The sequence below is a fragment of the Chelonoidis abingdonii genome, unplaced genomic scaffold, assembly GCF_003597395.2.
Source record: "Chelonoidis abingdonii isolate Lonesome George unplaced genomic scaffold, CheloAbing_2.0 scaffold0006, whole genome shotgun sequence".
NCBI lineage: Eukaryota > Metazoa > Chordata > Testudines > Testudinidae > Chelonoidis > Chelonoidis abingdonii.
Window position 1 is genome coordinate 143,646 of NW_027424267.1, and position 24,764 is coordinate 168,409.

Genomic DNA, 24,764 nt, shown 5'->3' on the forward strand with positions numbered 1-24,764 from the left:
AGCTTTTGCCACTCCTATATGAGACCGGGAACGCCCCGTACCAGAACTGCCAGCTGCAGCACAAGCTGGAATGCCTCACTGAAGCAGCCTCACAGGCCTGCAGCCGGGAGATCCAGGTAGGCAGCTGGACTGCAGGGGGTGCTGTGGTTTTTGCCGATCAGTGACAAGATGGCGCATTGGGTGACGCCACCTGCCTTGGTGTGATCAGATTCAACAGGCTGAGTAATGCTTGCAAAGCAGGACGGCGGGATTGGGGCTGGTTCCTGGTGTCTCTGTCAGGAGGAGCAATCTCCCTTACTTCATCCTCTTCTTGCACCTTTTGGCCACGCAGAGGGGTGCTGAGCACCTGTTGTTCACCTCCACCTCAGTGGGACCAGGCCCTAGCACTGCTTGCTTCTCTTCTCTGGGGTACCCTGAATTAGCTGTGCAGTCAGGGAGTGAGGTCAGATGTGCATGGCACTGCCCAGCTGGCTGGCAGCAGAGTCCATTGGTCTGCCCCTGACTGGGCGCTCAGTGCTGCACGGACAGGAGCGAGGCTGGGAGCCCAAGACGGGAGCACTTGATCGTGCTGGTGGCAATGATGCATTTACTTGGTGCCATTGCCCACATCCCCTCGGGATGAAGGCTTTTAGCTCCAGGCTTTTCCTTTACTTTTCTAGTTCCCCTAGTCTTTCTGCTGCATTGTTCTTCCTGCACCTCCACCTGCTGTGCGATCGATTCCATTTCGCCAGCTCTCTGGGTCTAGTGGCAGAAACTACTGGGGGCGAATCTGAAATAATCCCGCCGCCCTCCGCAGAGGCTTGCAGATTTACCTGGACTTTTCACTGGTCTAACAGAGAGAATGGCAATTCTGGAGCTAGCCTGAAGAGGGCAGGCTCTCTGCCAGCACTCCCTTCTGCAAGGCTCTCATGCTGTAAAGCAAGGGTAGGCAACCTATGGCACGGGTGTCAAAGGCGGCATGCGAGCTGATTTTCAGTGGCACTCACGCTGCCCGGGTCCTGGCCACCGGTCCGAGGGGCTCTGCATTTTAATTTAATTTTAAATGAAGCTTCTTAAACATTTTAAAAAAACCTTATTTACTTTACATACAACAATAGTTTAGTTATATATTATAGACTTATACAAAGAGACGGTTCTAAAAACTGGCACGGGAATCCTTAAATCAGAGTGACTAAATGAAGACTCGGCACCCCACTTCTGAAAGGTTGCCGACCCCTGCCCCCTCCTGCCCTAGGGCTCAGCTCTGGCTAAAAGCACTGAGAGGCGCCATGTAGCAGGGGCATATCCAGCTGGGGATCAGTCTTGTCTGCTGCCTCCATTTCTCCTGCTTGAGATCCCCAAGAACCTTTCCTAGGCTCATGTGTCCAATAACATCCTCCTGGGGGCTGGTGTATTAACACAGTTCAAAATGAAACACACAGACGCATCCCAGCTGGCTCCAGCTCTCCGCAGGCCCTCATCCAGGGAGCCAAGAGAGAGTCTCTGAGCAAACTCCGGCTGCCTGTGTGTTCCCCAGCAGGCATGACCCCTGGACTCGTACCCTGCATGTGGGAGGTGGGCTGCAGCTGGCACAGGGCAGGCTGAGCTCCAGCCTGGGCTGTGACACTCTATGCATTTGACACAGCCTGTGGCATTGAGGGAAGTGTTCGTTTTGGCCCAAATGGAACTGCCGCTGTGCAATCAAATCCGCAATTTTTTTTTAACAAGAGATTTTCCAACAAACCCCAAAGGGTTTGAAACAGAGGGAACAGACATTAGTTCCCTTCCCAGACAATGAGGTTTCATTTTCTTGGGAGCTGTGATGTCATAAACCTCCTAGTTCTCCAGACCTCCAGAGAATCCTCCAGCATAAACAGGGGGACAAGACCTGAATTTCAAACAAACAAAAAACCCTTCCATGCTGTCCTCATCCATCAGAAAGAAGGGCATGAGCTCTGTTGGTTTCCTTTGCAGGTCACCTGTAATACAGAAGTCTGGAGGGTAGAGGGTACGTGTCCAGCATGCATTGTTCTGTCTTGCACTTGCTGGGAGACCATTCAAATCAAGATGGCGCATTGCATGATGGGACATGTGGTCTCCATATTAAAAATCAGGGCAGCCCACAATCCAGAACTCAGTGGCCCACGTGGCCCCTCTGGCTGCTCTTGACACGTTTGCTTTAAAGGACTATTCCTTCTTGGAGGAATGTTTGTGTGCGCTGGATTAAGCACATAGCAGGTGCATAGGTCATTGAACAAGCTGTGTCCTATAGAGTGATCCTCCTTCAGTGCTGCTCCTCTGCTTTGATTTATGGCTCAGGCTATTATGCAGGCCGTGCTGGATACCACCCAGAATCTGTATCCTACAGTTCTGCAGAAGAGTGGTGTTCGGGACCGGCTGGTCCACACGATCTCTGAGCGAATCATCCTTCAGGACCACCTCCACCTGAGCGCCGTCCTGGACCAGCTGGTCACCGATGTGTTCAGCAAGCTGACGTGAGTGAGAAAGTCTCTAGTTTTCATCACACATTTGAAGTATAACCCACAAAACCAGCCAGGTCAGCCAAGCGCAGCAGCTGCTCCGCTCTTGCTGGGGAGCAGCTACTGCATGTAGCCGAGATAAATTACTTCAGTTGGCACCAGGCCTTTGCTTCACTTCTCTCCTGGACAGCAGCACCAGAGGAACCAGCTGATACGAAGCATTTCTGTCGTGCTGTGAATTTACATAGTGCTTTACAAATGTAGATCTGGCATGGTCCTTGCACCGAGAAGCTTGCAGCGTAGGGGCAGGTCTACCCTTATAACTCTGCAGCGGCATGGCTCTGTGCCGACTGGCTCAAGGGTGCAGATTTCTCACAGCCCTGAGTGACGTAGTTATGCCAGAATAATTCTGTAGTGTGGACCTGCCCTAAATAAGGCAAGCCAAGGCCTGGGGCAGCAAGGGTGTGGGGCCTGCTGAAGAGGCACAGGGAGAGGGTGGGGAGGAGCAGCTGGGGGGTGGGAGCAGGGCGGATGTTGGTGCATGCCCTGAAGAGGGAAAAGGAGGCAGAAGCCCAGTCTATGCTCATGTGCATGTGTAAATCCAGAGTAGCTCCCTTGTCCTAACTGGGGGCAGGATCTGCCCCCAAAGGGATCAATAAGTGAGAAGACTGGAATGTGAGATGTGGGGCCAGGGGACCAGAGCGTAGCGGTAGAGCGGGGGAGGTGATGGGGTGAGGACAAGGAGATCGGTGTGAAAGACGTGGATTTTAATATCGATTCCCTGGATGTGCTGCCACCTCCGCTCTTCTCTGGCTGCCTGCAGCCGCCTAAATCACCGGCTGAGCCTGACACAGGGAACGTCATCAGCCAGAATAACGGGGGTGTGGGAGGCAGCTCCTGCTGCTGAGTTGTAAGTAGCCGGGGCTGTTCTGGGCAGCACAGAGTGAGGGGCAGCCAGCCGAGCTGCAACTCTAGGACCTTCCAGCCTGTCATTGTCCATGGGATTCCTGTCACGCAGCTGAGCCTTCCAGCCCTGCGCTTCCCAGAGTCCTGCCCGCTCTGACTCGGCCGTGTGACACGTGTCTCGCAGCACTGTCCTGTCTCGCCACGCAGGGAATCCCCAGGGCAAACCAGGGACACCGAGAGCAGCAACCCGGTTGGCGGGGCGAGTTGGCACTCACGCGGGTGACGTTTCATCACAGTTTTACCTCAGCCTGGCCAACCAGTAATAGCCCAGGCCTCAGAGCTGCTTGCCCACCTTCCCCTAGGAGAAGGTGGATCTGGTCTATTCGTCTGTCAGAAGAGCAGGGTTGTCCCGCGGTGTAGTGAGCAAGTCCAGCGTAGCGGCTCCCTGCCTGGGCCAGCATTCTTTGGCCTCCACTGGGATTTGTAGCTGAAGTGACAGATGGCTGCTGTGTTGTATTGGGCAGGCTGCTCCCTGGCACCAGTCTCTCCCCTCTCTGCATGTCAGGGTGTGGGCCTCACCCAGAGGCTCTGCACCATGCGTGTGGGGCAGTCTGAGAAGTGGGACTGTTCCCTTCTTCGCATACGTCCCAGCCTCCTTGCCCTGAGACTAGCCCAGTCAGCGCCCTGCTGGAAGTGCCATGTGAAAGGAGGATAGAGCAGAGCCGAGTTCTCACTCAGGCCAGGGCTGCTGCTTCGTGGATGAAACTGGGTGCATGAATTCTGTTGGGGAGTCAGACTCCATCAGGCCCTGTGTGGCTGATAACTCACTCCCACTGTAACCTTGGGGGTGGGGGAGAGGGTCGTCTGTTTGCAGGGCTAAATCACTGGGAAGCAGTTCTCAGCTGCAGTGATTGGCTCTACAGCACCTACAAGCAGGCCTGGCTGCCCTCTCCAGTTTGCTGTCTCTAAGCAAATGTATTTCATGTCCCCGTGCAAACAAAATGCAGCCCCATTCCCCTCTAGCAGGTGTTCCCGGGTCTCCCCCTGACAGGATAGCTGGGCCAGCCCCAGGCCTGGGCTTAGTGCTCATGCCAGCCTGTGATCTTCCTTTAAGGAACTAGGGGCTTGCTCCTGAGAGGAGCAAATCTTCTATCCCTCAGGGTCGCATTTCAGATCCAAACAGAGAATAACAGCATCCCTCATGGGATGGATATAGCCTCCCAATTCAAGGAGTGCATTAGACCACATCTAACCCTGCTTCCCCCATTCCCCGCAGTGTCTGCGGGGGGCAATTGCCATTGCAGCCCAGAGCGGGCAAAGCCAGTGGACTGGGCATCCCTGCCCCAGTGGTGGTGGCACAGGCTCCCTGTGCCTCCCCACGCCCCACAGCTCCCTGCTGGCTGGACCAGAACAGCCTGGCTTGCACTTCTCTGTGCTGCCTAAATCCTTCGCTGGCTCAAGGCTTCCCGCCAGGGCCCCGGTGAAGGGCCCCGATTCTGGATCCGGGTGCCCAGCCACATGCGATGCATGCATGGGAGTTACAGGTGAGTGCTAACCAATCGAGCGTGCTCACAATCCTCTCTCCTTGGCAATCCACACCTGTGTTTCAATAACTTCTGGAGCGGAGCCCCTGACAAAGGAGTGCAGCATCATTGTCCCCATTTTACATATGGGGAAACTGAGGCAGGGAGTTGCAGTCACACGGTTGTTGGACCTAGAACCCAGGACTCACAGGTCCCAGTCCCCTGCTCAATGCCCTAGACCAGGCCCAGGTTAAGGCTTCAAGGATGTGTCAGTTGAAACATCTTTTCTCAAATAAACAGGAAGTTGGTACCTTGGCACTTCCCTGTCCCTGTGCCCATTAGCTGCCATAAAACAAACGGCAACACTCGTACTGTGAGATACACCATATTCCTCCCTAGCGAGAATGACCTCGGATTGATGCGATGGAATCTCCAATAGCTTCTTGGCCTCAGTTATGGTGTCAGATTGAGACAGGATTGATGCTGGGCCCGCAGTTCACGTTCTCTCCTTGGTTTAATTGCATGGAGGGTCTTGTGGGAGCTACTTCCTGGGAACCTGTCCCTTCACTTTCCTGCCGTGCAGAAGGCTGAGCTGTTCCTCTGCCACAGAGCCTGGGCTGTGGGGGGTGACTGATTCCTCCCTTTCTGCCTGTGCCCCATTTCCTAGAAACCAACTGCAGGCGATGTGAGGGCGGCAGCTTTGGCATGCACAGTGTGTGTTGAGGCAGCCTCTGTGTGGGTCTGCCCACTCCCTGCTGCTTGGTGGAGCGGTGCCTGGTGCTGCTTTCCCTTTGGCGGGGCAGAGAGCCCAGCTGAGGTCGGTGCTAGGGCCCTACCCTGGTCTTGTGGGTGCCTGTTGTACAGACCACACGCCCTTGGGCTGCCTGGCAAATCTGCAAGGTGTTGGAATGGTCTGTGTTGGTTCCTGGCTCACTGTCAAATGTATTGGGATCTGGAGAGCAGCTGTCGCCCCCCACAGCCCAGCCTGAGCTTGCAGGGACGGGCACAGCCCTGGCGTATAGGGCAGAACAAGGTCTAATGCCCTCAGCCCTCTGGCCATCTGAGCAAGGGCAGGATGAGGTGGGGCTCTGGCCCTGTCCTTCCCCCCTCAGATTAGCCCACAGTGCAGGGCTTCCCTTTGGATGGGGTTGAAGATCTTCCTCCTCTGGCTCCCCAGAGGCTCCCTTGGGGTGGTGCAGTGCCCCCAGCATGGCTGGGGAGCTCTGACTCCTCCTGTGGGGCTGCCCAGGCAAGGGGCTTGGAGGCCCTGGGAGTAATTAACGCATGCAGAAGAGGCCAGTCTCGCTATCCTCACGAGTGGGAGGCCGAGAGGTGCTGGGAGTCTGCGGCAGGGCTGGGGTTGGATCCCAGGGGCTACGTTCAGTCTGTCAGGGCATTTCCTCCCTGCTCTCCTGGCTTCCTGTCCCATGGCCTCATCCCAGCGCCAGCCTTGCCCTCCTCACTGCCTGGCAGGCTTTTTCCCAGCGCCGGCTGCAGTGGCTAGACGCTAGCTTGGCTTGTACTTGGAGGTGAGCTCTGTGGGGCAGGGGCTACGTGTGCAGCGCCTGGTGCCACGGGACCCGGCCCACGGTGCGGGCTCCTGTGCTCTAGTGGGGTGCAGAGACAGTGTGAGAGCATGTAGGGACCTGGTTAGCCCTGCTTTCTGACCTGTTCTCTCACATCTCCCCTGGCTGCAGCCCTGGCTTGCTGGGACGGGAACTGGCTGCTGTGGCCTTCCTGCTCCCCTCCACTGCTCCCAGGGCTGGGGGGCTCCCCCCCACCGCACTAACCACCCTGTCTCCTCTCGCAGCGAAATCAGGCTGTCTGTCATTGCGGCCATGGCCGACGGGCTGATCGACGAGGTGCTGGAGGACCTGACAAGTGCTCGGTGCCGGCTGGTGAGTGGCCTTGTTTGCTCTCTCTTTCCTCCAGGGCCCTGCCTGGCAGAGAGGTGCCAGCATGAGTGCACAGCCTCTCCCTTCTGCTCCTAGTGCTGGAAGCCAGATGGAGGGCCCAGTTCCTGGCACAGCCCCAGGGCTCTCAGGGGGCCCACTGTGCTGGTGGAGCTAGACTGGGCTTTGCCCAGCACGGGGCAGCTGAGTGCAAATACTCCGCTGTTGTGGTCCCAGGCAGCTGCCAGGGCTAGTGCCCACACCTGTGCCAGTCTTCAAAGAGGGCAAAGCTGGAGCTCTGGCTCTTGCCTCTCCGTGGTCTGCACAGGGTGAGGCACTGTGCCCTTCCTAGGCCTGCCTCCGACCTGAGTCACCGCTCCACCACACGCCTGACCAAAGGCTCTGACTTAAAGCCACAATTAACCCCTGGTGTGCCAAGGCCATGAGCATTGCCCAGTCTAGTGACAGGAGAGCAGCTGTTCTGAACAGGGGCTGCACAGTTTCCACTCACTGCTTTTCTCCTGGGTCGGCTTCTCCCCCAGGCATCCCCCTCCCCAGCAGAGCAGCTGGCCTTCTTGCCCTCCCCTTCCTATGGCCCCATCCCAGGATTAACCCTTTGGTGCTATTTGTCTCCTGCCCCTTTTGGAGGGAGGGCCAGGAGCCGCCCTGTGGCTGAGAATGGTAAGGAATCGCTGGGGAAAGCTGACACCAGCTGGATTTGTGCCAGGTTTCCTTGTGGGCTCTGCTGGCACCACAGCTGAGCTGTGAGGAGGAAGCTTTGGCAGGCCAGAACCCTAGAAACATGGAGGGCACATCCTGGAGCTCACAAGGAGCAGGCCATTATTATACATGAATGTGCCCTGCCATGCTTCATCAGGGGAATAATTTAAGTGCTACCTAATGGTTTTAGGCAGAAAATCTCCCCAAGCAAACTCTGGATCTTCATGCGCTACCGACAGACAATACTGAGGAGGATGATTTTCTGCTAAAGAAGAGCAGGAACCTGCTGGATGTTGCTGAGCAAAGCTTTGCAGCTGAGGAGGTATGGCTTGGTTTCCTTCTCTCACCTTCATGCTGATGTCCAGGCTGACACAGTTGGTTAAAGATATTAAATCAAGATCCAGTAGAAGGTGTTAAACCTTTCCCTGAACTCTGAGCAATATTTATTGTGCTCAGGGGCTGCTGATCTGTCCAGATGAAGACAATTAAAATAACTGCTGGTATAATTGTTCATAGATTTGGGTGGTTCTCTGGGGTCGTTTGGGTTTTTATAGCCTTCCTGGGCCAGGATCAAACTCCATTGGCTTTGGGAAGTTAGGCACAAAATGACCTGTGTTTGCTGCAGGTGGCTTTTGACTGGTTCTAGCATCAGAAATGGCCCTGAGAAATTGCCATGTAGTCCTCAGATGCAGCAGCCAAGCGGGGAGAAATGTTTTCAGCCACAGGGACCTGCAGCAGCTTTGCTGGGGGTCTGTGTAGATATGGTGTAATGACAAGATCCACAAGCCATAGATTTCATGTATGACCAATCCTCATCCCATCTGGGTGTGGAGTAAGCCCTGGTCCATTCGGATGCTGTGCAAGTGTAGCTAACTGTGCATTTGGAGCCCATTTTAAAATGCAAATGTATCAGGCCCGAAGCCCGTGATGCAGCCACCAGAATTGGTTTGTAATCGTAGCTTTTGCCATCTCAACCCCCTCCAAGGCCTGGTTATTCGAGGATGGTGAGTGGACTCGCTTTCCACTTGCAGTTAGCCCCGTGTACGTTTTGCAGAGCACCGCACACTGAAAAGCAACATCTCCCCCTCTCTCTGCAGTATAAGATGGCTCTGAGGAGGAAAAACAAGCACTTCAGGAGCATCCGGCCCACGCCTACCATGAGAAGTAAGGCCAATACAGAGACGTTCTCTGCTTACAACCGTGTCTTGCTGTGAGTTAGTGGCTACTCTGACATCTGCAGGGTTGGTCATATGTAGGAGTCCATTGTGGCATCACAGATAATATCCAGGTGTCTGTCATCAATCCCTGGCAGTGCAGGTGTCCGACAAGGGAGGGCGAGTGAAGGGAGTGGCCACAGAACCTAACTGAGGACAGGAGACAGACTCTGGCCAAAGAGGGATGGGGGTGCAGGTCAGATAGTCAGAATACAGGGACACTGAGCAGAGAGGCCCGGAGAACGCCCAGTGCCCTAAAGAGGAGTCCCAGGGGCCGTGAATGTTGCCCAGCGGAACTCTACCAGGATATGGACATGGAAGTGAGACAAAGTCCCAGCCCCTGGCCAGCCGTGGAGCAGTCCTAGGAGGGTGGTGCCAGTGACAGTGTCCTGCCACCCAACGTGGCTGGTGTTCAGCTCTCGGTCTCCTCGGTGGGGTTCATCATGGTGCGTTTCAGTTATGGACTCTAGAGACTGCCCTAAGACTGCAAGTTTGTTTCCCACGGGCAGCCAACTAGATATGGGGTGGGCCTGACTTTTGATGCCTAGTGTGGTCTGGCTGGCGCAGACATTGCCCAGTCCCTGAACCAGACACAGGCTGCTTCTCCATTGAAGAGCTTTTTGGTGACTTGCCACATCTGGATCTAATCCTGCTCCAGTAGAAGTCAATTGTAAAACTCCCATTGACTCCAGTAGGAGCAGCACTAAGCCCTCTGCCCCGGCCATTTTGGGCCTTGGCATTACCGGTTTCACTGACAGCCTCACACCAGGTGTTGCTTTTGAGTCATGTTGTGACAAGACACCCGAGCCATGTCAGAATTACCCACAGGGCTGTTGGCACCATGTGGATGCAGATCTGGGAAGGGATCTCACTTGAAATTTGCCTTTCCACCAGCTCGCATGGTTCTCCTGGTTCTGGAGAGCCAAACTCCATATTATCTGTGGGACAGAATGAACCTGGTATCTCTCTTTTGTGTGAACAAACCCAGCAGATCAAAGCAGTGCTTCTGTGACTGACAGACAAACGTCTTGTTGCCTGCATATATTTGTCTGCATTGTCCCCAAAGGCTCCCTCAACACCTTGTGGTCACAGCCCCATATTTTAGCATGGTTTAGCTTCCAGGCCTCTGGATCAGCAGCGGGCTTGGTGCCAGTCAGCCTGGGACAGTGCTGGCATCACCGCCCATGTGGGGTCCTGCTGGTCCACCTGCCCCATGCTGCGAGGCATGGTTTTAAGTTCCCCTTGAGTCCATGGGGAGGAGTAGTAGGAAATGCCGGCTCCTTGTTTAGCATAAAGTGCCTGGGGCCAGTGACTGGAGCTACTGTAAGGAATTGTGAAATGAGATGAAACACCTCCTTTCCCAGGATGGCCTGGGGCAGCCTAATGAATATCTGTTTTGAAAGATGCACATGCGGTTTTTAGCTCTCTCTGAGTAATAACCCCGTGTGAGGCCTTTGTGACTCATGGCTCTGCTCATGCAGCCCTACCGCTGAGGCCCGTTGCTGCCTGCTGGAGCCCCAGCTTCATTTAGGGCTTGGGAGAATCTGAAAATCACTGCTAGTGCTTTGTCCCACAAGGGGAGCATTTCACATTGGCTGGGACTGTAGAAATAAACTTTTTCTGATTTAGTCCATGGGCAGTTGCAGGGAGATGTTACTACTTCCCTGCTCCGAGGGGAAGGTCTGTCCAGTGCACCGTGTAGATCAAGCGGATGAGTCTCAAACGATGGTAGAACACATGCCAAGAAGCTGGGGTACTCGGGAGAGATAGGCATGGCTGCCATCTCTCCATGGCAACGCTGGCAGAGAAGCTTTTGTCAGCTCCAGGTCGTGCTGCTCAGAGACGTCTGGCTGGGCCTCACCTCAGAGGAGACCTGGGCAGAGGTGGCCAGAGTGTGACCCTGAGCTACTTGGCCCCCTTGTTCACCTTCCATACAGAGGGGAAACCCATGGAGACTGTGCTTCCCAGAATTCATTGCTCCATTTTGAGCTGAGGGGGTGGCTAGGGGTGGACAAACTCACCTGATTCTTTCCCCTTCCCAGGCACAAAACTGGGCCTAAACCTTCCATCAGCTGGTAGGTAGGGTCCCAAACCAGAGAACCATGCGAGCAGTCCCCCGGTACCCTGGCATTGGGCATCCTGCCCTGGGAGCAGGGGTCTGTGAGAACGGAGCCAGCCTGGTGGCTTTGTTGAGGCCATTTCTCTCCGTAGCTGTATGTGTCCTGTCTCCAGACGGGGACTGGGTGGCCTGTTTCCAGGCTGTGTGCTAACAATCCACTCCATCCCTTAAGTCTGGCTACGCAGCAATCACAGGTGTGTTTGCAGCATGTGTAGCAGACCTGAGCTAGCTCTGACTGAGCCAACTTGCTAAAAATAGCAGCGTAGCTGTGTCGGCCCAGCTTAGCTGCCTGCGTACCAATCTGGGACTCTGGGCACGTACTTGGATGGCTAGCTCATGCCATCACCATGCCACTGTGGCTATGTTGCTGTTTTCAGTGAGCTGGTTTGACCAAAGCCCATGCCTGCCTGGGCTGCAGTCACCTTCCGATTGCAGCACAGAGAGAGTACAGGGACGTTTGTGGCAGGTGAGCCCCAGGCGTTATTGCCACAGAACCTGGCCAGCTGGAAAAATGGATTTCCTTAAAGGGAGGCTTTCAACAGGCAAAACATCCTGTATGAATATCCTCACCCGACAGCTTTGTGTGCCACCCAGAGTCATCGTCTGCTGCAATGTAACAGGAGCAGAACCTCCCCCAAGGGCTCTTAGAGCTAGAGGGAGGAAGGGCTGGGCCTGGCTCCCCTGTGAAGCTCTGACTCGTTGCTTTGCAGTGAAAGGAGAAGGTTTGGCTGTGCCAGGATTGCAAACGTCCCGGGCTCAAGCTGCATGCGTCCCTCTCCAAGGAGTGGAATCCTCTGTGTGTGAAGGGTTCTCTGCAGCCTACTCCCCAAGCCGCTGCTCCCTCAGGCTCCTGCTGCCCCCAGCTCCTCGATCTGGGCCTAATGGGGGGAGGGTTAGCCCTGAACCCGTTATTGGTGTCCTGCCCACAGAACAGTGTCCATCATTTATTCTGCCCATGTGATGGAATAAATGAGCCATCAGGGAGGTTGGGTGCATGCGAATCTTTCACACTCACACACCTTAGTGAACTCAAGGGGTTTCATTGCAAATCCAGCAGCTGGGAATATGGGTGTGGGACCATTTCTGGGGATATCCGCTGAGTGCATGGCACTTTGTCTTTTGGGGCAACTGTCAAACAGTTGTGTTTCCTAGTTTCATGGTGATGCAAGGATAAATCCAGGAATTGCTTGTAGAAGATTCCACGTTCTGCCTTTGCTCCAGCGGTTTTCCAAGCTCGTGGGCGAGCAAACCCAGTGGAGATGGCTCCCAAAAATGTCAGTGAAGGAGGCAGCATCGGATGGCATTTGGCCTGCCCTCCCCTTCCCTGTATGCTGCGCCTTGCCATGGGGTGCTGCAGCCCTGTCAGTCTGTGCTGGGAAGCCTGCCTCCTGGTGACAGGATCGCTTGACAGGAGCTCACTGGAGCAATGAGGAGGATGATGTTGGCTATGACCCTTCCTGCGACTCTGTCACATTATCCGTCAGGACCCAGGTGTTTGGCAGAAGCGCGGTCTGATCCTGGCATGATTCCGAGTCTGGCTCTGGAGGGATTCGCTGGCCGTTTATCGCCCAGCCCAGTGACAGCATCATGGGCCCCACTGTGGGAGAGAGTGTTGACCATCGGGGCCCTGAATAGGCCCCAGCACACAGTGAGGAAATCCAGAGCTAGCAGCAGCCTCTGTAATGCAAATAAAAGCAGCCAGAATGCTGCCTAGCCCGCGCTACTCTAACAACAGGCACCGACTCTGCCACCTGCCCTCAGCTGCACAGCATCCGCAGTGTCCAGATTTACCTTTCCTGGATTTCCACTCAGCTTTATTCCTGGGTCTCTGTGGCAATGCGCTCATGCTGCAGGGTGTTTATTCCCACGCCGGCTTGGGGGCGTTTTCTTGTCAGATTTCCAAGGTTTCCGCTTGCGTTTTTTCCTAAAAACCTTTTGTTACTTGAGTTTGGGCTGTGAGAGGAAAACTGCAAAGGACCAGATCATGCCATATCTGTTAGCATTGTCCCTGCAGGTGCAGGCAATATCCAGGACGAGCCAGTTGGCTAACAAGCTTCCTACACATGGGTCTAGCCCCTTCTGCTCCAGAGTGGGGGTCTGTGCTTGGGGAATGGGGTTGGCTGCCCCGGCAGCTTGTAGACTCCAGGGTATGTAGTGCAATGGGGCTGCATAGCTAGGCCGTGTACCATTTCTAGCACATGGGGTCTTGGTATTACCACAACCAGCGAGAGGTCAGCAGTCAGGAGGAGCACCAGTGGCAACTCTTACTGTCCACCTACCTGGGAGACCAGGATCTGGTCTTCAAGCATTCAGAGCTACAAGTACTGGGTATAATCCTGCCTCTAAAAACAAGGAGCTGACGAAGCTCACGCACCTTCCTTTCTCTCCCAAAGGGCAGAGAGTGTCTTTTGCTGGTGAGTGGGACATAACGGGGTGCAGGAGTTAAACTCATTCCAGTGGGGCTGCTGGGTGGGGGTGCTGGTCCCTGCTCTGTGGGGAACGGGCTTCTCTTTGCATCTCCCTGCGTGGGCTGGCAAAGGTCATGGAGGCAGTGTGCCCAGTCTGTAGGAGAGGGAGTGAATGGAGGCCCTTGCCCTCTGGGAAGAAGCAACCTGCCAACTGGAAGTAGGGTGACCAGACAGCAAGTGTGAAAAATCGGGACAGGGGGTGGGGGGTAATAGGCACCTATATAAGAAAAAGCCCCAAATATCGGGACTGTCCCTATAAAATCAGGACATCTGGTCACCCTAACTGGAAGGTGGAACCTGGGATGTTAAAGGAGGAAATAGAGGTCACTTGGGCCTGTGAACTCCATGAGCCCCTTAAACGTGCACCTGCTAGTTATAAGGAACATCAGAATGGCTGTACTGGGTCAGACCAATGGTCCATCTAGCCGAGTGTCCTGTCTTCTGATGCCAGGTGCTTCAGGGGGCATGAACAGAACAGAGAATCATTGAGTGATCCATCCCCTATTGTCCGCTCCCAGCTTCTGGCAGTCACAGGCTAGGGACACCCAGAGCATTGGGTTGCATCCCTGACCAACTTGGCTAATTCTTTTTAGAACCCAGTTATAGTTTTGGCATTTACAACATCCCCAGGCAACAAGTTCCACAGACTGACTATGCGCTTTGTGAAGAACTTCCTTTTGTTTGATTTTATCTGCTGCCTGTTCATTTCAGTGGGTGGCCCCTGGGTTCTTGTGTTGTGTGAAGGGGTAAATAGCACTTCCTGATCCACTTTCTCCACACCAGTTGCGATTTTATAGACCTCCCTCATCCCCCCCTTAGTTGTCTCCTTTCCAAGATGAACATTCCCAGTCTTATTAATCTCTCTTCATATGGAAGCTGTTCTGTACCTTGAATCATTTTTGTTGCCCTTCTCTGCATCTTTTCCAATTCTCATATAGCTTTTTTGAGATGGGGTGACCAGAACTGTGCGCAGTATCAAGATGTGGGTGTACCATGGATTTATAGAGAGGCAATATGATATTTTTTGTCTTCTTATCTATCCCTTTATTAATGGTTCCTAACATTCTGTTCACTTTTTTGACGGCCGTTGCACACTGAGTGGATGTTTTCAGAGAACTATCCACAATGACTCCAAGGTCTCTTTCTTGAGTGGTAACAGCTAATTCAGACCCCATTTTATATGTATAGTTGGGATTATGTTTTCCAATGTGCATCACTTCGCATTTATCAACATTGAATTTCATCTGCCATTTTGTTGCCCAGTCACCCAGTTTGTGAGATCCCTTTGTAGCTCTTCGCAGGCTGCTTTGGACTTAACTGTCTTGAGTAGTCTTGTATCATCTGCAAACATTGTCACCTCTCTGTTTACCCCTTTTTTAGATCATTTATGAATATGTTAAATAGGACTGGGCCCAGTACAGACCCTGAGGGACACACCACTATTTATCTCTCTCCATTCTGAGAACTGACCATTTTTCCTACCCTTTCTTTCCCATCTTTTAACCAGTTACTGATCCATGTGAGGACCTGCCCTCTTATCCCAGTCTAGTGCCAGAATCCATCGCTCCACGTTCCTAGCCCTGATGGGCTCTTTGTGCGTAATGCACCATGTGGGACGGCAGGTGCAGGCAGGGCGAGACGGCCGCCAGGGCAGAGAAGGTTCTTTCTACATGGATCATTCTCAGTTTAGCATCAGCCACTCAGCTGCAAACCGTTCCTGCCAATACTGAGCCCCTGAATGGGCTGCCCTAAGGCATCAGGCCAGTCTGTGGTGCCTGCTGGAGCCCTCACACTGGAGTGCCTGAATTAGAAGATGTGCCCCCTATCCAGAGGGCTTGTAGTGCTAGCTCTCTGCACTGGCATGGCAGCTCAGTCAGGCATGGCTCCTCTCTACCTTCCTCATGAGAGCTGCTGGCTCATTTGGGAATGGTTCTGGTGGCCCCAGCAGCGGGAACCCCAGCTCCTGCTCCCCTCCTGGAACCGGTCTCTCTCTCCATCTCCACCAGCTGGCTACAGGTGAGGAAGGGACTGACTTAAGAAAGCAAACGCCATTGAACCCAGCAAGGAAATGCCCTGCCTGCTAGTGGCCCCGCCTTCTGGCTGCCCTAGGCCCCTGATCTCCCGCTTAGCGCTGCATTAGTGCAGAGCTGATCACGCACAGCCACACGTCGGTGTTTAACTGCATGTTTAACTCCGGTATGAAACTGCAGAAAAACCTGAGAGTCTCTGGATTAAGTTTAGAAGTGTGAGCAACAAGGAGATGTTGTGGTGGGAGTCTGCTATAGACCACCAGATGAGGCTTTCTTCCGGCAACTAGCAGAAGTTACTAGATCGCAGGCCCTGGTTCTCATGGGAGACTTCAATCACCCTGATATCTGCAGGGAGAGCAATACAGCGGTGCACAGACAGACAATCCAGGAAGTTTTTGGAAAGTGTAGGGGACAATTTCCTGGTGCAAGTGCTGGAGGAACCATCTAGGGGCAGAGCTCTTCTTGACCTGTTGCTTACAAACTGAGAAGAATTAGTAGGGGAAGCAAAAGTGGACGGGATCCTGGGAGGCAGTGACGATGATATGGTTGAGTTCAGGATCCTGACACAGGGAAGAAAGGAGAGCTGCAGAATACATACCCTGGACTTCAGAAAAGCAGACTTTGACTCCCTCAGGGAACTGATTGGCAGGATCCCCTGGGAGAATAACATGAGGGGGAAAGGAGTCCAGGAGAGCTGGCTGTATTTTAAAGAATCCTTATTGAGGTTGCAGGAACAAACGCATCCCAAAGTGTAGGAAGAATGTCTAAAATGTGGCAGGGTGGACCGTTGGCTTACAGTGGAAATCACTATGCTGATCTACAACGCACAAAAGCAGCTTTACAAGAGTGGAAAGGGACTGGGCGACAAGGGGACCAGGGGAGGAGTATAAAATATATGTGCTCAGGGCATGCAGGAGTTAAAATCGTCGAAGGGCAAATATTACTTGGAGTTTGCAGTTAGCAAGAGTTGTTAAGGTAAACGAACAGGTTTTACAGGTATGTTAGCAAACAAGAAGAAGTGTCGCAGGAAAGTGTAGGGCACGCTTACTGAACTGAGGGAGGCAACCAGTGGTAAGGAGGATGTAAGAAACAAAACCTTATTGGTACATCAATTGCTTTTTTTTGGCCTCGTCTTCTAGAACAAGGGTCAGCTCCCCAGACTTGTGAACTGGGAAGCAACACGCATGGGGAGGAGGTGGGACAGCGCTCTGGAAGAAGGAAGTGGTTTTCCGGGATATTTAGAAAGCTGAATTGAGCACAAGTCCATGGGGACGTGCGGCATTGGCGTGCTAGTGGGTGCTAAGGAGTGGCGGGATGTTGATGCAAGAGTCATCTGGCATTAATTTTGAAAATCCGTGTGTGATCGGGAGAGGTCCGCGGAGGTGGTGGGAAAAGGAACTGATTGAGTGCCATCTTTAAAAAGACAAGAAGGGGATTCTGGGAATAGGCCAGTTCAGCCTCACTTGACAGTCTTGGGGAAAACATCAAGGGAGCAGGTCCTCAAGGAATCCAATTCTGAAAGGTTAGAGAGGAGGGAAAGTGGGTTCAAGAACAGTCAGCATGGCTTTCACCCAGGGCCAAGTTCCATGGCCTGGGGAACTAAATCATTTAATTGCCTTCTATCGAGGCGATTAACTGGTCTGTGGGATGAGGGGAAAGAGTGGATGTGTTCTTCCTTTGATTTAAGCCAAAGCTTTTCATAACGAGTCCCACAGTATTCTTTGCGCCAAGTAACAGAAAAGATGGGCTGGATTAAACTGGGGATATAAACTGTGGATTAGAAAGCTGGCTAGACTCGTTTGCTCAAACGGGGTGATCAACGGCTTCATGGTCTAGCTTGGCAAGCGGTATTCGAGCAAGAGTTGCCCAAGGGATCGGTTCTGGGCTGGTTCTTGGTTCAATTATTTCCTTTCATTAATGATGGGAGATGGCATGGACTGGCGACCCTTCAGAGTTTGCAGTGGGACACTTAAATGGGAGGAGCGGGTAGATACGCTAAGGGTAGGGTTAGGATAGAGAGGAGACCTAGGACAAATAGAGGATTTGTATCCAAGAAATGCTGATACGATTTACAATGGACAAGTGCAGAGCTTCTTGCACTTAGGATGGAAAGAACATTCCATGTTACAGACTTAGGAACCCAAATGGCTTAGGCAGGCAGTTCTTGCAGGAAAAAAGGCTAGGGGTAAGTGGAGCGAGACAGCTGGATTATGGTCCACGAGTGTGGCCCTTGTGCCAAGGAGAGGCATATGGCAATTTGGGGCTGTAAAGTAGGGGCACGCCAGCAGATCAAAGAGATTTGGATTCTTTATCCCATCTATGGACACGGTGGGAAGGCTATCTGAGTTAACTTGTGTCAGTTTTGGGCACCAATTACAAGAAGGATGTGGAAAAAATTGGAAAGAGTCCTAGCGGAGGGCATTCAAGAAATGATTAGGGGGCTGGGCACAGATTAGGAGATGGCTGTATGGAATGGAGTGTTTAGTTGCGAGCTGCAGAAGAGAAGAATGAGGGGGGATTTGATAGCAGCTTTCAACTACCTGAAAGGGGGTTCCAAAGAGGATGGATCTAGACTGTTCTCAGTGGTGGCCAATGACAGAACAAGGAGTAATGGTCTCAAGTTGCAGTGGGGGAGGTTTAGGTTGGATATTAGGAAAATCTTTTTCACTAGGAGGGTGGTGAAGCACTGGAATGGGTTGCCTTGGGAGGTGGTGGAATCTCTTTCCTTAAAGGTTTTTAAGGTCAGGCTTGACGAAGCCTTGGATGGGATGATTTAGTTGGGGACTGGTCCTGCTTTGAACAGGGGGTTGGACTAGATACCTCCTGAGGTCCCTTCCAACCCTGAGATTCTATGATTCTATATAGCAAGGAGGGCCGTGCAGGATAGTCTGAGCAATGTGGACTCTCTGGAGTACATGTGGGCAGGTCAGTAGAAATACTAGCCGTGTTGCAGCCGCCTTCCCGAGGTCTGTCTGTCTGTCTGCATGCGATGGGGTGGATAATGCGCAGCACTCCGGGTTGGCTGCCTGTTGCCTCTCACAGAAGAATCACTCACCCTGGTACCTTGCTTATGCTGCTGAGCAGACACAGGCCCTGATCCTGCAGTTGGAGCCACACAGTAGGCCCCAGGACTGCATGGGGTCTGATCAGAGTCACTGGTTTGCTCTTGTGGCTCTGATGGCAGGCATGTGGGCTGGTTCCGGAGCAGCCGTTTTTGAGTGATGTCGATCCAACCCGGGCCACAACCAGCTGCAAAAGTGATGGGAACCTCTTCACGGCCAGTGGGCATACACGCTCCAGAGAGAGCCTCGGCTGCCAAAGGGTACTGCTGACCTGACCTGAGCTCCTCCATACAGGTTCTCTGGCAGGAGCATAACATTGTGTCTCCCCAACAGAACCCCTGGGGGTGGGAGGCCGGGGCATCCCCTCCAGCCCTTCTGGAGGTGAATCCCCCTGAAGCACAGACAGGTGAGCGGGGACAGGCAAGTGGGACTTGGTCAATCTGCCCCACCAATTGCAGCTCCCCCCGGGGGTACTCTGCTGGGATGTGATTAATCTCTATTGGTGTGCACGCTGTTTCAGGGTAATACGGTATCACAGGTAAAACTATTGTGTAACCCTTCTGCCCCTCTGAGTTGGCAGCAACAAGGGCCGGATTCAGTGTCCAGGGATTCCGTTTCAATAACACAAGGCATAACCGGCTCGAGCCCCCACCCAGTGACCTGGGACACTTACATACCACACCCTCCTGGGCGCCTCTAGGAGGCAATACTTCTCCTCTCGCAAGCATGGAGTCTGAGTGTAGCGAAATCTTTTTAATAAAGGAAGGAATCAATGCGGCATCCCATTGGAGAAACACCACAAACAGAGTTATAACACAAACCATAACCTCCGCCCAAGTACATTTGGCAATGTCCTTTTCCCCTTAGGGTCTTAAGTCCAATCACTCCAAAGTCCAACAACCCAAAAGTCTCTGGTCAATGCCACCACAGAATTCAAGAGTCTATCTGTAGAGGTCCCTCCCCCCAGCCTGGGTGAAAGGGGCACCTTACGTGGTCCAGGGCCAACTGCCCTGCCTCTCCGTGGGTTCTGCTTCCGCCTTCTCCACGAACTGCTCCACCTTGCCAGCTGCTCCACTCTGCTCCTCCAGCCGTCCTCACAAACTGCTCGGCTCCGCTCGCTCAGTGGGCTGCCCCACCCGTCCCACAGCTACTCCACTCTGCCAGCCGTTCCGCTCCACCAGCTGTCCCATGGTCCGCTCCAGCCATCCCCACAAACTGCTCCACTCTGCCAGCTGCTCTGTTCCACAGTATAACTTCAGGCTCCCCCACTAGTTAGCACCAAACTCAATGCTCTCAGCTCAGTAATTTCAGCTCCTTTGTGATTTCAGCACATAGTAGGGGAGCCCCCGTGCTAGTGCACCATTATCCCAAAGTGGGTTCAGCTCCATAACCTGTATCTAGATTCTTAAGGGAATAAAAAAATCAACTCTGACAGTCTACAGTGGAGAGAGTGGAACTGGTGCTTCTGGCTCCACAAGGAGCCTGCACCACCAGGCACAGATACCTGTCCCCCAGCCTCTCTCAATTCAATGGGTTTTGGAACCCATGTCCCTTGTCTAGCAAGTACCACCCAACTGAGGTTGAGTCATTTCTGTCACAAAGCAGTCCACAGCTCCCCATTCACACAATCAGGGTGACAAACTTATTTTCCCTCCTGCCCCAATAACAAAGAAATTGGGGATCCCAGAGCTGTTAAAATCACCATCGCAAGCTGCTGTGGGCTTATGCTAAGTGCAGGGGTGGATGCCAGTGCAAATCTTTCCACACCCTTTGAAATTCTTGACATTCTTTCCACACTCCCTACAATTCACCATCAGATGTCAGGGTAGCGCATCCTAACTCTGCTTACAATTGTTAATTATTTTATTATTAGTTGTGTTTACCAGAGTGCCTGGGATCCCTAGCCAGGACCCCACTGTGTCAGGTGCTGTACAGCCAGAGAACAAGGAAACCTTATGTCTAACACACTAGCCTATTAGACCAAGCTTATTGGAACTGAAAGCATTGCACGTGTTATCGGTCCATGACCTGTCTGCATTTTGTGTTTAAAATTCACTGAGGGAAGCAAATGCTGCCTAGCTAAACTGGGCTCTGTTTGAATCGAGTCTTGCTAGTTTTGTCCACTTAAAAGTTAAAAGGAGAGCAGTGATTTCTCCCCTGGTAACTCTTCAGCTTCCCGTGCCCAGAGTGGGAGCGAGCCCTGACCAGTGCCCTACTGACACGCACAAAAGTCTGCCCAGATGCTTTCAGCCTTGTGAGCATGAACTCCTGCCGATCCCCGGGGAAGTTCTGTGCATGGACGACCTGACAGGATCAGGCCTAGAACTAACAGCAAGTCAGTTCCAAGAGGATGATGCACAAGGTACTCCCACTGTCCATGGTGTTTTTGCAAACTGTGTGACAAGGTTTATTTTTTCCCTGTGGTGTCAGGAGCACTGAGCATGCTAGCCGTGATCTGCAAGGCTCTCTCTGAGCTGCTTGTGTAATAATCTCCTCGTGGCAGGAAACCCTGCACAGGGACAGCGTTCCGCCTGTGTCAGATTTTCAAAGGTTTTCTCCACCTTCTCCCCCCCAGGTCCTTCGGAGCTCGATCTTCAGGCAGAGGCAGAAGATAACGAGATTGGAACTCACCAGGCTCTGCTGTCAGTCAGCTGTGCCTCTCTGAAGTCACGCCCTGCCTCCACAAAGGATGCTGAGACTGGAAGCAGTTTGCTTCCTTACCCAGAGCCTGCACCCACACAATCCCTTATGGACCTGCCAACTGAGGGAGAGAAACTGGAGCACTACACCCGAGCTAGGCCCCGGCCCAACCGCAGGAACAAGCAGCCTCCAAGCAAGCCACATGTAAGCCGGCTTTTCATTTTTCAATCAGGCAGGGCTTAATTATGTTGGGGGGAAATATCTTTAATCAGCATTTATTCCAGCCCTGAAAGATGAAGCATATCGAGCAGCAGCTGCTTTATTATGCAGTCCTCAGCTGGGCTGCGGCTGCTGCTGGTTTTCCCCTTGGAGGAGGAGGTTATGTGGGTGAGGGTATGTGGTGTTTTTATATTGCCGGTAGATTGCTAAAATCTGTCCTGAGATGCTGCAGCAATGTTGTAGTTGTGACACAAGCACAGAAGCTGCAGTTTGCATGCAGGGGCTTTGCCCATTTGCAGTGTCGCTTTCTGTCTGAGTATATTGATTTGAAACCCTTTTGGCCGGCTTGAAAGTCTCTGGTGGGATGTATTTACCACCTACCGGAGCCTTCAGCAAAACTGGGCAATTTGCTTTAACTCTTAGATGCTTGTTTGCCCCAAGAATACACTGGCCTGATGAGAAGGCCCTTAGCCTTTTGAACAGATTTGGAATTAACCATGTCTTTTCCACAGCATAACAGCTCCCTGACTGGTATACGGCTCTCTGATACTTCTGACTCATTTAATTAGTTTCAAAAGTGGCAGGATCCGCCCCCTTGCCATCAATCAGTTCACTTATAACTCAGCCTTAGGTCCTGGGGGGGAGGCAGAATGACTTTGGGGGGCTGTGGAGTTAGAGTGAGAGATCACCGATCCTGGGGGAGGTGGGGAGTCACTTAGGCCAGACTTGCCCATCCCGAGGTGCCTTATCAGGCTGTTTCTGTTAATTGATCGTTGGCTGGCTTCATTTTCACAGCAGGGCATTCTGTCTCCATGAGAATGAAGCCAGGTTTTGCCCTGCACACCAGGAATCTGGTGCTCCCCGTCCCCTCCTGGGAGCAAGCGTCAGCTCTCGGTGCAGGCAGGCTGCAGCTCCCCTACGCTGGTGTGGCAGGGCTCCGTGGGCTTTGTTCTGAGTGAGGGTAATGGGGGTGGTGCCCCCCAGGTTCCCAGTGGTAGAAGTCTGGCCTGCTCCAGGGTTCACGTCCGAGGAAGTGCGGCCCACCCTTGGCACCCCGCTCCACACCAACGCACTGGTGCCACCTCTCTGGCACGTAGGGGTCACAGAGACTCCCTTTGGGCAGCCTACCCTCTGCCAGGGTGAATTCCACCCCGGGACCTGCGTGGCATCAAACCTGGCACCTGCATTCCGAGCTCTGCGGAGCTGCCACTTGGCGTGGGCGTTCGGAGAGCGCCTGGCTGAGGGCCAGCACCATGCACTGAGAATCACACTGAGCTGGCCTTTCATGGGCACACGTTAAGCAAATCCTGTGGGCCAAAGGGGCTGGATGGGATTTTACCAGAGGGCTCAGCAGGCTGCCGCTACTTTTACGTCTCTCCAGTGTCTGGGTTAGCGGCTGTTCTGGCAGACAAGGTACCCCTCTGACCTCACTTCTCGCCTTCCCTCTCTTCCACTGGGGCCCAGCAGACACAGCAAGAGTGAGGTAACTCTGGCATCAAGCAGGGGCTGTGTGTTTACACACAGCGCAGGGCGGTGGTCAGCCAGGCGTCTGAGGTCTTAACACCGTGAACGGAAAGGGAGAATTGCTTTGATTGGAGAGAAACGGTTCCTGCTCCTTATTGAGCTTGAGATGATAGTAGTCTTTGTGGCCTCTTCCCAGAGACACAATTCCTCATGTCGGTGAGAGCCAGGTAAGCTCCAGCCTCCAAAGAGGAAAGGCTCTTTGGGGTCTCTTCTTTCTCCCTGCACCACTGAGACCCAGGAACCTCCCCTGGAGCGTCCCCCTGAGATTTCACTGGGCTCAGACCTGGCATGTGCACAGCATTGCTGCTGTGCTGCTGGCATCCGGGACCTGCAGTAAGGGAGCTGCTGCCTGTACCGAGGCTCACCCCTTAGGAGGCTGGGGCTTGCCAGCCCTGATTACAGAGTGCGGGACCCCTGGGGTGGCTCACGTTATTCCCTAGAAAGGGTAGCAGGGGGCTGCACAATGGGTGATGCTCCAGAAACTGGTTGAGTCTGCAGTGTGCGGGGAAGACCTGAGACCAGGGGAGTTGCCCTAGCAGGGAGGCCTGGGAGAGACCCTGCCCCAGGGGAGAGCCTGCAGAGGCCCCAGCCAGGAAGGCCTGGGAGGAGGAAGAGAAAGCTTGGGTTGGGTGGCCTTAGGACTAGACTTGGTTTGGGGAGTGGAGGGTTTTGATGGTTTATTTTATATTAATAAGCTCAGGCCTCAAGAAGGGGTATTTTTGCCCAAGAAAAAACCTGGAGGGAAGTTTTATTTGAAAAGTCCAAGAGGGGAAATGGAGGCCGGCTGCCTCTAGGGTGACCCCAGGCCACGGGGGTGCATGGGAGGCTGCCGGCTTGGTTCCACTGTCTCACGAACTAGCAAGCTATACTAGCTGTACAGTCAGGCCCCAGGCCTGCGCAGCTGCGGAGAGTAAGACGGTGATCATCTCCTCCACACGAGAGAGGAGGAGCTCCCTCCCATGCTGCCCAGTCTAGCAGCGAGTTGCTCCTACAGACAAGGACAGGCCCAAGGGACTGGCATGGCACTGCCTGTGGACTGCAGGGTTTTCTAGTCCGATCCAGGCAGGAGAGAGTCCTTACGGGTTAGAATATTGCCTGAGCATTTGGCTGGGGCCATATCTGCTGGATGTGATGTGCAAGTGGATGCTTGACACTGGCACCGCTCTCCAGAGGAATAAATAACGGTGGAATGAAAAGCTGGTATGGATTGAAATGCCAGCAAAGAAGAAATAGCCTCATGCTTGTCAATTGCAAGCCATCGACTCTGTGCAACTCCTGGGACCGGCCTGGGTCTGATTCCTGATGAGAATACCTAGCGCTGCTGGATCTTGTTCTGTCTGTTCCCTGGAGACGGTGGGCCAAGGTCTGCCCTCTAACAGAGTCACTGCAGCTTGTCCCAGGGTGCCAGGGACTTGACCTAACTTTGGGGCAAACACTGTTTGTCCTTTCCCAAGCTGCCCACCCTTGCCTTGGCTCCGGGACGAAGCGCTTCAGCGTCTGCCCCTTGCGACATCTGCTTTTGTTGTGCAGTGCTCTCCTTGCTCTGCAGCTGCTGCTCATTAGCCAGGTTCTTGCACGGTGCCTGTGGCAGCTGGAGCTGCTCAGACATGCCTGAAATGGTTAACAGAGAACCCCAGTGTGTTAAGGGCACCTTTGTGCCTCCTGTGGTGGTAGTTCGGGTACCTCGGGCTGGGTGTAGGTAGCCATTGAGGTAGCACACTGCATCCACAGCCAGTCCCATTTCGCTTTACAGGCTATAGCTTTTGCAGGTTGTGACGAACTGGGACTGTTCTTAATGTTTGCTCTGAATACTGTGTTGGTGCCTCAGTGTCCCCTAGGCAGTTCTTACGTATCTGGCAGAGCAAAGGGCCAGTGCACCTAATGCCTGGCACTCTGTCTCCTAGCAACTGATGGCCTGGGCCCCTCCTCTGCAAAGTTGCCAACTGCAGGTGTTGGAGACAAAGGGATCAGGTGACCTCCTGGCCCGG

The 24,764-nt window shown here is 53.4% G+C and overlaps 1 protein-coding gene across 2 annotated transcripts in view; it reads left to right on the forward strand.

The window, feature by feature from the left end:
* The window catches only part of CARMIL2 (capping protein regulator and myosin 1 linker 2), a 123,930-nt gene that overhangs the window by 63,824 nt on the left and 35,342 nt on the right, over window positions 1-24,764 (forward strand). For both annotated transcript variants that reach the window (XM_075061316.1, XM_075061315.1), the window contains exons 26-31: window positions 3-116; window positions 2,299-2,474; window positions 6,699-6,786; window positions 7,691-7,822; window positions 8,598-8,664; window positions 20,969-21,237. In XM_075061316.1, coding sequence (XP_074917417.1) covers window positions 3-116; window positions 2,299-2,474; window positions 6,699-6,786; window positions 7,691-7,822; window positions 8,598-8,664; window positions 20,969-21,237 — 846 coding nt within the window. The remainder of the gene's footprint in view (window positions 1-2; window positions 117-2,298; window positions 2,475-6,698; window positions 6,787-7,690; window positions 7,823-8,597; window positions 8,665-20,968; window positions 21,238-24,764) is intronic.